The 15730-nt window shown below is 35.3% G+C and overlaps 1 protein-coding gene across 2 annotated transcripts in view; it reads left to right on the forward strand.

The window, feature by feature from the left end:
- Window positions 1–15730, forward strand: part of SLC25A12 (solute carrier family 25 member 12) — a 45733-nt gene that overhangs the window by 16963 nt on the left and 13040 nt on the right. For both annotated transcript variants that reach the window (XM_053948046.1, XM_053948045.1), the window contains exons 5-13: window positions 1556–1695; window positions 4198–4344; window positions 5423–5561; window positions 6787–6880; window positions 7445–7529; window positions 10803–10887; window positions 11350–11508; window positions 14717–14769; window positions 14966–15046. In XM_053948046.1, coding sequence (XP_053804021.1) covers window positions 1556–1695; window positions 4198–4344; window positions 5423–5561; window positions 6787–6880; window positions 7445–7529; window positions 10803–10887; window positions 11350–11508; window positions 14717–14769; window positions 14966–15046 — 983 coding nt within the window. The remainder of the gene's footprint in view (window positions 1–1555; window positions 1696–4197; window positions 4345–5422; window positions 5562–6786; window positions 6881–7444; window positions 7530–10802; window positions 10888–11349; window positions 11509–14716; window positions 14770–14965; window positions 15047–15730) is intronic.

The raw sequence follows: 15730 nt of genomic DNA on the forward strand, positions 1-15730 counted from the left end.
TGGCAAAATAAAATAGTTTAGCACTATGTGTTTAGTGATTTCTCTCTTTTTTTCTTTACCCTCACCTTGCACATTGATACTGGTGAGTAGGTATGAGTAGACAGATAGAAACGGTCAGAATTGTTTTTTAGGTTTCTTGTTGACCCTGACAAGTCCTTTATCTTACCTTGTAGTGAAAACTGGTTTAAACTGTAGGGTTTTGACTCTTGTGTTTGATTATGCTTAATCACTTGCCATAATCTGCCTTGAGAATATATAATCTCAGTCTAATTGTGAAGGAGGTGATCTAGCCAGGGAATCTGACCTTTGTACCTTTGTACTTTTGTGTCTGTTTTGAGACATGTATTCTGGATGTTTCCTTTCCTTTTCTCACTGAAAAGATAAAAACATGTAGTGTATTTCCTAGATTTGCTCTAGAACTAATAGACTACAGAATTGAAACTGTGAATGAATCACATAGTCCTTTAGCATAGAGAAAGCAATACATTTACTTCAAGTAAATAGGTCTTGATAGAGTTATCAAATGATAATTAAGGTTCTTACTGTATTTTGTCTCTCAAAACTGTTTAAATGTATAAAGGGTGTCTTATCAGCTAGAATATTTTGTATTTTGTTTTAAATTTTAACTGTGCCACATTTTATTTTGCTGTTAGCAGATTCTAGGCTGATAAACCATTTCAGGTACTGTGAGGAAAATTTTGAAAAGTGTTCATGTGTTACGGGTAGATGTCCTGTTATACAGTTCATGAGTTTGATAATCTGCACAAAAAGCAAGCTTGTTTTGCAGCATGGCAGTGCTGTGTATGAATAATGCATGCTGTTTTTCAGATGAGGTTTTTGCCTGAATTCAGATAATATGTTTAGCATCAAAATTTCAGTTGTACAGTATACATGGAGAGAATTCCATCTGAAATGGCAGGTTTTTTCTTCATTTAAAGGAGGGCATCTCTATCTTCACTTATCTTAAAACATTTTAATAACTGAGACTACCAATTATGTTTTATAGGATTTGATTTTTGTGCTAAGGCCTTATCAAAAGCATCTAATAACGTGCTTTCTGCTGAGTTAATGATATGTTTTAGATGTCATTTCTTATACCTATCTTCAATAGCCATATTCAGACAGTGTGATTGTAATAATCAAGTTTCAATCAAACCATACTTAGTATGACAAATATTGCCTGAGATTGTAGTGCAGGTATTTGTGCTCTTGATAAAGGGCTTAATTTGACTCCTGGCAGAGATAGAGAACCAGTATTGATTTTTATATCAGAATGCAAAATAGCTTTTATTTGTCATGTATGAGGGAAATTGCTTCTTAATTAAAACTAAATAAAACACTCACTCCATGGTTTTATGCAATAATACAAAAAGTATCATTTGTGTCTCAAATGTGTTCTTTTACAGGTCTGTAAAGGTTTGGTTAGCAATTATTTTTAACAAGCTAAAACACTTCTTAAACAGCTGCTGAAATCATAATTTTTTTGTATTCCTCCTGGAATGTTTGTAGATTTACTGTACCCCAAGGCTCACCTGTTGTTTTTCCCTCCCCAAAGCAAATGTCAAAGAAATATTTGAACAAACTCTTATTCATCTTCAAATCCCGTTCAACTGGGACTGTGAGTTTATTCGACTGCATTTTGGACATAACAGGAAGAAGCATCTTAACTATTCAGAGTTCACTCAGTTTCTTCAGGTTAGTTATTAACCTTGTTCCAAAGTTGGAACTGAAATTCATTTAACTTCTAATAATACGCTAATACCATTATAAATTTTGAATTTATTCTGGTAGTGATAATCCTTATCTGATACTAATCCTGACAGCTAATGATGAACTGTTATTTCTCCATACCAGTCATGTAAGCAGTGTGTACTCATTGTGCTGTAACTTGAATAGCATCCTTTAAAAGAATGGGACAAAACGTACATTAATTTCAGTTTATGAAATTAACTGTTTCACTGATTGTTGTTAAACTGGGTTGAGGGTCTGCTTGTTCTGTCATAGGAATTCAAAAGCAAAACTAAATTCTACCAGAGAAAGTTAGCATTCTTAATATAACCAATTATTGTTGACCATAAAAACTCCCCTATAGAGGTTTTAGCTTCTGTTGCATTTCTTTATTTTTATAAACATTCTAATACTTACCACTTTTTTTCTCTCACTGGCATGCATGCTACCACACAAATACTGGGAATTTGGTCTTAAATGCAGCCAGCTTACAGGAGGTAAAATCTGATTTCCTGAGTTGTTGCTGAACTACCCCTTAGGAATTGGGCTTTAAAGAATTTCACTTGTTGGACTGCACTTTGTGCTAAGCCAAAAATTACAGTTAAAATATATTATGAATTGAATATTATACTAGAGGGAAGGAAAGGAAAATGTCATCTATAAAGGATGGAGAAAGAGCAAATTAGGTGAAATTTACATTGTAATTAATGGAAAGGAAGTTCACAGAGTTGTTGGTAATTGGACTGAATTCCATAAATTAACATGCAATGACCACCTTGTGATATAACATAAAATTGCCTGTCTAGTAGATGTGAAGAAAAATAGATTATGCACTTTTAGAGCTGCCTTTGATGCAAGAAAAGTTTTGTATGTATTGTCTTAAAAGTAAGGAGTGATAGATGTGCTTCTGCATAATCTGTAATTATTGCCGAAGATAAAAATACCTCATAGGATCACAGAATATTTGTGTTATAAGGGATGTTTAAATGTCATCTAGTCCAATCTCCCTGCAATCTGCAGGGATGTCTTCAACTAGATCAGATTGCTCAGAGCTCTGTTCAACCTGACCTTGAGTGTTTCTAGGGATGAAACATCTACCACGTCCCTAGGCAATGTGTTCCAGAGCTTTACCACCCTTATTTAGTTTAGAATCATTACCCCTTGTCCTATCACAGCAGGCCCTACTAAAAAGTCTGTCACCATCTTTCTGATAAGCCCCCCATAAATATTGAAAGGCTGCAGTAAGGTCTCCCAGGAGCCTTCTGTTTTCTTTTCCTCTCCAGACAGAACAGCCCCAGCTCTGAGCCTTTTCTCACAGTGGAGGTGCTGCAGTCCTCTCTCATTTTTATGGCCCTCCTCTGCACCTGCTTCCAAAGTGATTTGCTGGGAGCTCAGAGCAAGAGTGATAAATGTTGGTTCTGGTTTTATGTTTGTTTTTCCAAGATACTGCTATGTAAGATACAGTAGCCTCTTATTGTCATAGTATGATTAAAACCCTTATGTAGGGAAGTCTAGTATGGGTTGCAGTAATTTCATTATGTATACAATTTGGATATTTTTTTCCCTTCTTTTCATATAAGATTGTTTTTCTCTTTTGGTCTAAAACTATCTTTTGGGGTTTGGGACTTGAATCAGAGCGGCTTTGTTGTACCCTGATCTAGAAAATGTTGTTCATGAGGTTATGAGAGTTGAGAAATTACTGTAAAGGTGATGTAAGCTAGATGGTTTGCCCTCTTTTTACTGTCTGTCAGAATGTGGTTATTTTTTAGCGCTTCTAGAGGTCTGAATGACAGCTGAATGGGCTTTATTGTTTGCTTGAATAGAAGGAAACAACTTTTTCTGGACATAGAATTTATAACTATCATTATTATCTTGAGGTTAGGTTACCACAGTGATCTTTGTGTGAAGGTTTTTACAGTTTGTATAGGAGTTTTAAATTGTCTGAAATGAGTGACCATTTGTGACATTATGGGAGATAACTGTTTGGGGCAATCTAAATCCATATTATATAATTTTCACTTTCCTCCTGTTTATTTTCAAGTACTTTCCAGTGAGTTAGTATATAAGAGCCCAGTCATATTTCATCTTGGATATGTAAGAGATCATCTCACTTTGTGTCTTCAAGATCAGTATCAGAAGTTTTTCTAGCACTTAAGTATTTAATTAAGGAATAGATAGCAGGCAGGACATGGGTATGTGAAGTTCATTTCTTAAATCATTTAGTGAAAGTGCATATTTCCTTACAGTTGAACTGAGGTTTTTCTTTGACAGAGGAATGAATTTGTGGAAAAAATCAGTATGTAGACTTCTTATTATAGTTGAGCTGGCCTTGAAGTTTAAACTGTAGTTACTCTATTGTCTATATGTACAGACCTGTTGGAGCATAAGAATATGAACTTAGTGAAAATTTTGTCAACAGTGGGTTACAGAATCTGCTTCTAATCTGCTATCTCTGAATATTCATTCTAGGAGCTGCAGTCAGAACATGCAAGACAAGCCTTTGCATTGAAGGACAAAAATAAAAGTGGTCTGATAACTGGGCTGGACTTCAATGAGATCATGGTTACCATTCGCTCCCATATGCTAACTCCATTTGTGGAAGAAAACTTAGTTTCAGTAAGTGTTAACAAAAAGTGCCTTGAATTCAGAGTTTAATAGTGGTGATGTTTGAAGATGGCACAGCTTCTCTCCCAATTTGTCTTCTACCTGTTTATCACTCACTGCCTTGGTGCTAGAGATTATCAGCTTCATAATAGAGTGGGCAGGGTGAAACATGGCAGCATTCCTTGGCTGCAGTAGTGAAAAGGTTGGCAGTCTGATTTGCATGTTTAAAGTGCCACTGGAAGCAGTTTGAGTTAGTCTACTATACTTTCCACCAGAGCAGGGCAAACTGCTTGGTACAGAAAGAATTATAGAGTTGTAGAACCATATAGGAAAAGACCCTTAAAATAAAATCCAATGGAAGTTATTTAGGACAAAAGCATCCAGTTTTTATATTTGAATATATGTCATCTCAGGAGCTGGAGATTACTTAAAATTTTGTCCTTTTATATAGTCTTGCATTCTTTTCTTTTTCAGATCAGAGTTTGGAAAATCAGTATGTAGATTCTAGAGGTAGAATGGTTACAGCCCTGATAGTTTGGCAAGATCTGTAGGTAAAGTAATAACATACAAGTTACAATCTGAAAGTATGTAGTATGAAAATTACATACGAATGAAATCTATAGAGAAGACAAAGTAATAACTTTTAACTTACTATCTTACCTATAAATCTTGCCTTGCCTTACTCATAAGGCATAATGTCTTCTATAAAATTTAGACTTTGAAGTAAATAGTCATTGATATATGTGATACAAGAAATCAGTTAGTGCCTTTAGATAAAGGCATTTGCATGCATTTCTCTTTCAGAAGATTACTTGGTGACACTTTTAATGTATCTATCAGATAACTTGAACAATAACCTACTTACATGCTTATTTCCTAATCGTTTCCTAGTGTTCAATCTTTACCACAAAAATAGTATCCTGTTTCATAATTCTCCCCTCATGTTTCTATTAAAAATATCTTCAAATTACAGGAATAGAAAGATATCTTTAATTCTTTCATAATTTGCTCAAATGAGTGCATCTGTAATTGTAATGAGATGTTGTAAAAGTGTTTAAGGCACTTAACTGTTTTCATTTAATTTTTAAAGGTAGCTGGTGGAACTGTATCACATCAGGTCAGCTTTTCCTTTTTCAATGCATTTAATGCCCTTTTGAATAACATGGATCTTGTTAGGAAGATATACAGTAATATAGCAGGTACAAGAAGAGATATTGAAGTCACAAAAGGTAAGATACATTTCCTATAGTTTATTAATTTTTTAATTCTGTCCATTTTGTAATTGATGATGCACATGGGTTAAGGTGAGTCAGAAGTCAGTTTATGGCCACTGGGAAAGTGTTTTTTTAGCTGTGGGTGATTTTCATCCTCACAGGTTTGTAAGTATTTTCAGTTAGCTCATTAAAGAGAAGATTCTGGCAGGAATTATTGTTTAAATGAGTAGCTGCAAGTCAGTATAATACTGAGGATTTTACAGCTCCTTGAAAGAGATGCATTGTTGCTTAGAGATAGGAAGTTCCTAGGGAATGTGGTGGAATGGGTTAAGTTTGAAAATCCAAGTGGTTTTATATATAGATTGTGCCAGTTAGTACGTAACAAATCCCTGTGCATATGAAAGGTTGCAGTATTTGTCTTGCCACAGACATAAAGCAGAGTGCTTTTGTAGCCAGTTTATGACAGATTTTATCACCAGTTTTACTACCTTTATGGATGGGACCAGCCAAACCATTATGTGGTAAAAAGCATGCCAAATTCTTTTTGTTCTTTTTATTTTTTTCTTCTTCTTTGTTTAGCTTATATTCATATGCTTTACATATTTTTCCCTAAGGGAAAGCATAAAAGGCCTGTTCTCATCCTCCAAATAGTTTTAACAAATTGCCTAGCAATGTGTTTTGGTAGAGATGCATAAATACATCTTGCTTGGATTTGTACTGGGAAAAAAGGCTGCTGTGTTTTCACTGCTTGGACTTGTTAACTGCAACTTGCCAGTTATGTCATAAACATGTTGTATAATTTGGCCAGATGAATATCTAAGCTTGGAGTCATTCAGAGCTGTGAGAGGAAGGAGTCTGGACATGATGGGAATAGATGAGTCAGTTGCCCTTAAAGCTGTGAATAATGGACCATTTTTCTGTTATGTTTTGTTATGTAGAAGTTCAGAAGCAAGAATCACAAATTGTGGGCGTCGTTTTATTAAGCTTGCTAATTTGAGGATTTTTGTTGTCTTTGGTGAATATTTACCATAAGTCAGAGTTGTGGAGTCAGATGTGGTCTGTGTTGGGAAGGCCTGTTTCAGGATAGATGTTCTCCTAAAGATACCTTTCCCCTTTGCATTATGGATTTTGCTTCTTGGTGATAGACGTCATTTTTTTAAATTAAAATTATTTGAAAGGATTCAAAGAGGAAATTTGACAAACACAAATATTTTATTTCTCTTTCCCTTTTTGAATCCAGAGGAATTTACACATTCTGCAATCCACTTTGGACAAATTACACCACTGGAAATAGATATTCTCTACCAACTTACAGACTTATACAGTGTTACTGGGTAACATAATCATGAATTTTATCATTTTGCAATTATAATTTTTGTGTTTTCTGTGTGACCTCTTATTTTTGTCCTAATTTTCAAAGGTTTTGTGTTCTATTTTGTTGCAGTAACTTGTTCAATGTAAACTGATTTTGTTGTGTCCATGGGTTTTGTAAGTGAATTGTATATGTCAAGCACAATTATTAATTGTTGTATTATAGATATACATATGAAGTAGCAAAATACAATACTCCCAAAAGGCTACAAATGCACTGGTTAATGTTTTGCGTGGATCTTTAATGCATGCAAATTCTTACGTAGAAATAGCTAGAAATGGTTTAATTTGTGTATTATATCCCTTATTACTAGTAGTGAAGAACCTGCTTCTGAGTAATCCATGTTTCCTTCATCTCCAAGCATTCTTTAATGCAGTGTAACGGATTTCTAAGGTCTGCATTCAGATATGACAAGTGTCTTTTTTTAAACTCAGATGCAGTTTGGGGGGTGTGTCCAGGAATACTGTACTTAATATGTTTGATGCTTTATCTAACCATAATTTGTTTTTCTCTGCCTTGTGTAAAGGCGCTTAACTTTGGCAGATATTGAGAGAATAGCACCATTGGCTGAAGGTGCATTGCCTTATAACCTGGCAGAGCTCCAGAGGCAGGTGGGTAGAAGAAAAAAGAATTGAAATTGAGTGAATGTTCACATGTACTTGCAAATGAAAAATGAGAATACTGCACTTCAAACAGATTCCTGACAAGTGGAACATGCTGTGTATATTGCTGTAAGGATGGAAATGGGGCAGGCTGTTAGATACTGTATGTGTCTAGACAAGGTATGAGGTGTCAGCATGGCCTGTTTAGATATAAACATGGATGGATACTTGGATTTCTTACCATGAATACATTTATTCACTCCTGAAAAGGCTTTTCACAGGACACAGCCCTCCATGAACTTCTCTGGCGTGAGTCCTTCCTGTGGAGCCCAGTTCTTTACAAACTCCTGCAGTGTGTGTCCTTTCCACGTGGTGCAGCCTTTCAGGAGTAGATTCACATGGGTCCTCCATGCAGTTGCAGCCTCCTTGGGGTGCATCCACGTGTTCCTCTGTGGGGTCCTATAGGGTCTGCAGGGGAATCTCTACTCCAGTGCCTGGAGCACCTCCTCCTGCTCATTCACTGACCTTTGTACCAGCAGAATTGTTTCTCTCAAATGTTCTCACTCCTCTTACCAGCTGCCATTGCACAGGGTTTGTTCCCCCTTCTTAAATACATTATCCCAGAGGTGCTACCACTGACACTGATGGACTCGGCCTTGGCCAGCGGTGCTGTTGGCTCTGTCAGACATGGGGGGAGCTTCTGGCAGCTTCTCACAAAGCCACCCTTGTATCCCCTGCCCCCAGCTTTGCCCCACAAACTCAGTACACATAGTAAAAAATACAAAGCTTATAAATGTTCACCTCTCACCTCTCTGATGGACAAAATACTGACTTACTTCACTTCCCAGAACTACCTTTGTAGTTTGGCACTCTTTCAAAACGAGCTCACTGATAAAAGTTTCCCTCATCATTAGAACAGAATACCCTTTTCATACTCTGGAAGTAGTACATTATATTCTCATCTTATTCTACATTGTGTGTTAAAACCAGACACCAGAAAGCAAAATAATTTCATTTTATTTAGTTTATAAGGAACAGTCTTTTATTAGATCTTATCCTAAGTGAACAGTAAATGAAGTGTATTAACAAAATGAAAGATATCAGTTCATGAAGAGCAAATATCATCTCACTGTGGTCCAGCTGTCCCTGGGAAATGAAGCCAATTCTGTAATCAGTTTTATATGATTTAAAAATCCCTTTGTAAAGAAAAATCTAAATTTTTTTCATAAAATCACTCTGTATACATGTGGTAGAAATGAAAATTAGTCTGCTTTCAACCATGTTTACTTTATTGTCAATTTTTTTTCATTGTGTAAGATTTTTTTAAAGCTTAGCAGCTGAATATCCTATGGGGATGACAGCTACAGTAATTTTCTCTTTATAAATATTCATGATTGAAAGCTATAGCATTAATTACATTCATTTACATATCCATCTGAACACACAAGTAAACTGAAAACTTTGTGAACACTTATTTAATAATATAAAAGTGACATTTCCTTCAGAAAGAATTTGATTTTTAACATTCAGTGATGCATTCACTAAGATTAATGTCTAAATGCAATGATTGGATTTTGATGAGAACTGTGTGAAGCTTCGAGAAAAAAGAATAATCTTGAACCAGCTGAAAGGCAGCAGGTGTGCTAAGCTGGGAGAAAAATCCATGGAATGAAGAACTAGTTCTGCTTCTAAGACTTTTTGGGGTATTATTGTTGACGTGAATCAAAAGAAATATATCTGAATTTCATAATTTATTTTCATGGTTATTTTGATTTTATTATCCTTTGGGGTTTTGTGTGTAGGGTTTTTTTGTTTGTTTGTTTTGTTTTTAATAGGAAAGCATAGTGGTTTTACAATAATGAGGTTATTCTTGAGATTTATTGCTTCTATTGCTTGTAAAGGCAGTAGATTTGATTTATGCTTTTTTATGCTGGTCTGCATGTGCAGTGTGTAATTTTGGTGCTACCTAGAATTTCTCTATTCTTCTCTGTTAAGCTATATTGTGGGGGAGGAGAATGTCTTGTGAAGGGAAGGGGTTTTAGCTGTACCTTTTTATTCAGTGGAAAAACAGTATCAAATATAATCCATGGTTTTTAACAGATAATGATCTGATCTTGACCTCATGGGCTCCTGTCCTCTGTTGTGTGTATACCGTGTAGCACCTTATGCAGTGTGGGCAGGTTTTTGCACATCCAGTGTAACACCAGCCCAGAGTAGCTGGTACTGAGGCTGTCCTTCTGTGGTGCTTCAGTGAGCTGAGCTACCTTGGCTGGGTAGCTTTGGAGAGGGAGCTGGGAAGTGTGTGAGTGGTAATCTTTGTGAAAATTCCTAATATGCACCAGTCTGGGGTCTGGACATTCCAGCTGTCCTGGCAGAAGCACATCTGCTAACCGTACAGGGTACTTTTAGGAAGAACAGATTTGTGTTTGGACTTTAGTATCTGCTTTACTATGGTATTTAAAAGTTAACATCTTGGCCCCTTAGATAGCCCAAACAATTTATACTGCATAATATCAGTTATTCTCTAATTGTCTTACTTATGGTTGGATGAAACTTTGGCCCATGTTACATATTTTACAGTGCAACTTTGTGAACATGTCTTGTTAAGCAGTTCAGTTACCTTGTTTCTAATAGCCATTTTATAACATAATTATGAGTCACTGCAAATATTTTCTGTACACACTGTATTATTTAGAATACTTAACACATTTATAATAATGTATGTAATTGAAAGGATTGAGGTCAGCATTGCTCTGTAAATTAGCAACTGCATGAAAAAGTCTTGTCTTCTGTTTTGAAGACGTGAAATCTCATGTTTGTGCTATGCATTAATGGATCTGTAATCTTAAAATATTTTCTGTGCTGATAGAGCCTGTCTGTGAGCTATTCTGAGATTTCCTTTTGAAATACTGAATTTTATTTGAGTCAAAAGGGAGTTCCATGCCTTACAAATTCAAAGGCAACAGAATAGAAAATAGCAAAGTTGTTTAGAGTTTCTGTCTCCTTTTTCTTGAGCATCATTGTTCTGGTTATACCAATGTACTGGTTTGGCACAACCAGGAATATGTAAGGAATATTTTTTTAGAAGTACTTGGAAAATGTGTTTCATCCGTTAGGCACAATAGACATTATCTAGTAATTACTTTTTCTTCTTCCTCCTGAACATAAAGCTAGTAATTTTTATCAGATTCTTTCTGTACCATTGTAAAAGCAATTCACAGATGCCTTTGTTTTCCTGTGCAGATTTTCAAGCTTTTTTTCATTTCTTTTCCCCTCACACAGCAATCTTTTGGAGAATTAAGCAGACCTATTTGGCTTCAGATAGCTGAGTCAGCTTACAGGTTCACTTTAGGCTCAGTTGCTGGAGGTGAGTAATATTTCTGCTTTCTGTTTCCAAGCTTGGGGTACTTTACACTGTTTTGCCAGACTACTTGATCTTATCTGAGGTGGATGTCTTGGTTATACATGTGTAAAATTGGATGTTGGAACCATTTTGGTTGTGCTATTCCCTTTCTTTCCTTATCACTTGGATTCTAGAACCCCTCCACAGTACTTTGAAACTATGCCAGTCACAAATTTCCTTAGTGGTAATTCAGATAGGTGTTCTTCATTCTGCACACCTTGTTTTATGTAACAGTGTCATCCATTCTCCTTGAGACTTTCTTCCTAGACCTTCATTATTGTTCTTTCTTAACTCCAGCATACCCAAGGTTTTATCAGCTTATATATTCTTTGTGTTTAAATGAATGCCATAGAAAATCATCACAATAATTATTTACTACACCAGCAATGACATTGCAGAAATAATCCTCCAGATGCTTTCTTACAGCTGTTGGTGCTACTGCAGTGTATCCCATAGACCTGGTGAAAACTCGTATGCAGAATCAGCGCACCACAGGTTCAGTCGTAGGAGAATTGATGTATAAAAACAGCTTTGACTGCTTTAAAAAGGTTTTGCGTTTTGAAGGCTTTTTTGGTCTTTACAGAGGTAAGTGAATTACAAAAAAATTGATATATCAAGTCAGTAATTTTCTGTCCCCTGTTTTTTTATTTTAATACCTCAACAGCTAGTTTCCTAAGGGAAATACTTGATATCATGTTTAATTTTTCTTTCATTTCTGAGCTGAGTATTTTTCTTCCATTATGCACCTTTCATCATAAACAATTGCTGGGGAAAACCAGGCTTTTTCTTGTTGTTGTTAGTGATTTGCTCCTTGCTGCTTAAGTAACTTAATTACCTTCTTTTTGGGGTGTAAGTGTTGAGGATATAATTGTAATCTCACAAATTGAGCATTGCAAGTTTTGGCTGGGGTCAGACATCAGGAGCAGATTAGCATCTGAGGAATAAAGATTGGTTTTGCAGCAAATATTTTTTGTAAAGAGACAAAAGACAGTAACTTGGAAATGTATCTGTAAACTGGATGCAAGATCTTATGCCTCATACTTTTGCAAGTAGTCGGACATGTTTTATAATTTTATCTTGTGGACAGAAGTTGCATTCTGCTGTTGAATTATGTTGCTCTGTTTTACTTTAAAATATCACCAGTGAAACTCAGAAAATTGTAATATTTAAAAAGAATAAAACTTTAAGATACAGGTTAAGAATTCAGCTTTTTATCAATTAGGCTGAGTTTTAATCACATTGGTACGGTGACTTACATACAGGGTACGTGCTTGCCAGCCCTCTGAATACATACCTAGTTGAATTCTCTATTTTTAATTCTAATTTCCTATAACTTTATGAAGTTCACAGTTTTCATAAGGATGAGCAAAGTATTTATTAATTGGCACACCTGGTTCTTTAGCTGCAGCAAACTCACGTGGTGGCTACAGCATTTTGTTCTACTTTGTGTTGTGTTCTGGCAGTAAAGACACTGGGCAGTGTCCTTTATGGACAGTATGTAAGAAGTTTTTATATGTGAAAATCTATGTGTTCTGGCTAAAGAGTGTTTTGTGGTCTTTCAGGATTTTGCTATGCAAGTAAGTAAGGGAAGGAATATGTTGGTGCAAAGTTAATGTAATAGCTATAGTCTGTATAAATTATGTCTTACTGGTAAATTGTTTTCTTTTTTTGATGTTAAATCTTTCATAAAAGCAAATACTCGAGTTAGATCTATGAGACTGATTCTTCAGTGCTGTTCTACAACACTGTTTTCTTTCTCTTCCCCCTCCCCACTCTATTTTTGCACAGCAGCATTTAAAACAACTTGTTATTTTAATTTTGTTTCTGATGTTACTCAAGCACTTTGAAATCAAGGATGATTCCACTGATGAGTTAAAAGCAGTGTTTTACACTTGAAAAAATTTTCTTCTTTGAAAGAATGTCAGTTTGCTAAACTTTTTAATAACCTGTTTAATAATTGTTTTTAAGATTGTTTAGGATAAGAAGTTCATGTAGTTGTTTTGAAACTGTTGCAGTTAATGGTCAGCATGTTGCTAAGATTTGGACTCAGAAATTTAGATAGTCTGTTGGAAGTATGTTAAACCAAACAGCAGAAACCCTTATGGAGTTTAGTGTGGGTCTGTTACTGGGTTCTTATATTCCTGAGCTGGATTATCCTAATTGCACTGTAATATAACAACACATCTATACCGTAATATAATGGTACAATGTAGTTGTTTCCTGAAGTTCAAAAAATAGAACTGAACACAAACCAGAAATGTTACAATGCTAAATAAAAACTTAAAGTTTTTGGTCAAGAAAATAAAGAAACTTTTGAGTCTTGGCATCCAACTTCAGAATTAATAAAGTTTCTTCTCTGTCCCTTACTAGACCATGGTGTGTCCTAGGTTCTCTGGCACACCAAATGTGTGTGCCCAGTGAGTTCAGCTACATAAAAAAAGGAAGTGGGAGGATTGTCTTGTGGTGTTTTGTGTGGTGGTTTTGGTTTTTTTAAGCATAGGCATTGCAGAACTGGATTGTCTTCTCATGGTAGACTGGAAATTCAGGCTGGGAGGGCACCATTTCTTTTTGTTACTTCAACCTTTCTTTGTGTTTAATAGCTACCTTTCCTCAGCGTAGTAAGTCTGTAAATCACACAGAAAGTACTATGTTGGAAGAACACACGACACTAACTCTGTATATTAACTGTGTATATTAACTGCTGCACTTTCTGTTAAAGCACCTTTGTTCTGAGCTTCATTTTAAGGAAGTAGTAAAAAATTCTGCAGAATGAGTACTTCTGTAAATTTTGAACATTTAACATTTTTAGCTATGATTTCTCTATACTTAACAAATAGTGGAAAGTGGCATCGATACACTTTTGTTGCTGTAGGGTTTTTTTGTTAGCTAACTGGCAAAAACTTTTCACGAAATGATACTCTATAACCATGGAATAACATTAAGAAGTGACCATATCCAATACAAATAACTTTCTTTTAAGTTTTATGATCTAAACTTATGCCAAAATGACTGTGGAGAAAATGGGTTTAAAAATAACAGATGCTGATATAATGTGCTATGTTTGGAAGTTAAGACTGCCATCTACTGATTTTTTTCTTAAACCTATTAGTTCCTAGAAAAGTGCATGTGCATTTTTCAAATGACAGTTCATTTTCATAGTAGCTATTTTCTAGGAGCAAGGGCCTTGCCAAAATCAGTTTCTGACCACTAATCCCTCCTCTTAGTAAGATTAAAAAATGCTCAATAGTTATAGGGTTTAAAGAAGTTCATGCTACCATGTTGAAATGAACAAGAGAAAATCTTTCTTACCCTTAGTTGACTTGAGTCTTCAGAAAACTCAGGTTAGTGAGTCAAGTAGAAGTGAGTTGATAATTTATCACAGTCATGTGTCTATCTCACAATTACTATCCCATTTTAAAAAGTGATTGCAAGCTTTATGGGAAAATGATGCTAAGGGGCTAAAAAAGTCAAACAAACTCTTACATAGTAGACATATCCAAGGTATATGTTTGGTCCTTAAACTTTTTTTCCTTCTGTACAGCAACAGTATCAGACTTGACTTAGTTGAGGAAGGCAGATCTGGTCACACATTTCATTATAATTTTCAACAGAAATTGTAATACAAAATTATACTGGTATGCATATACAGTGCTCTAGCAGCATCCCATACTTAAATGCCATCCACCTCAAAGGATATTCCCTGTGCAGAAAGGCATTTCTGTACAGCACTGATAAAATACTATTTTCTCTATTAGGAAGATAATGTTGCCTTATGATGTCTTTGTTTCTATAGGCTTGTTACCACAGCTGATAGGTGTTGCACCAGAAAAGGCTATTAAGCTAACTGTACGTATCTTTTTCTTTTCCTTTCCTCCCTGGCATCCTTTTGTTTGTTAACATGCACAGGATTTATTTCCTAATATTTGTGAGAGATGACCACTTACAAGCATTCTAACATATATGGCTACAGATTTACTTGATATATATTAATAAGGAAGAAAATTAATTTAAAATAGTGTGTAATATATTGTATCTTTATTAGGTTAATGACTTTGTCAGAGACAAATTTACCAAGAAAGATGGTTCCATTCCATTCCCTGCAGAGGTCCTTGCTGGAGGCTGTGTAAGTATCTGTCCTGTATTCCTAGGAAAAATTAATTCTCACTCATGTCCAGAATAGTTGGAATGACAGTTAATGGGTGTGCTTTATCAATTTGAACAGAAGTGCTCTTTTTTCTCCCAGTCACAAGAACTAAAAAAAGTACATTTTCTGTTTGGAAAGCTTAGCATACTTCTGAATTAAGTTCTCTTGGAATAATGTGCTTAAGCAACTTGTTTCAGCCCAGTTTATAGCTTTCAGTTTCAGCAGTGGTTTCATTCACAAAAACTGAAGAGGAGGGTGCCCTGTTCTCCCTTTCCATATGTTCTACTGGGTTGCTGTTCATCATTAGTTTGGGAAGATACAGGTACTCCTTGAGAATGGATTATAGGCATGATTAAGTTTCCTTCAGGGGAGGGGTGGAGAAGTCTAGAATGTTTTAAGGAAATCTAATTCTTGTTGAAGATTTTAAGAAAAAGAAATACACTCTTCAACTTGCTCTATGTGAAATTTTTACTGTTGTGAAAAGATGGAAAAAATGAACAATATAAGCCTTCCCTTTCATGTAACATGTATAAGTGAATTATCTGTTTAAATGACTTTGTATAAAATGCAGCTATGTTACTCCAGATGCTAATTACATCCCTCATCCAAATACAGTTAAAAAACAAACAATGTTTTTGTTGAAATTGAGGGCTGTAATTCAGT

The sequence above is a fragment of the Vidua chalybeata genome, chromosome 7 (genome assembly GCF_026979565.1).
Source record: "Vidua chalybeata isolate OUT-0048 chromosome 7, bVidCha1 merged haplotype, whole genome shotgun sequence".
Lineage (NCBI taxonomy): Eukaryota > Metazoa > Chordata > Aves > Passeriformes > Viduidae > Vidua > Vidua chalybeata.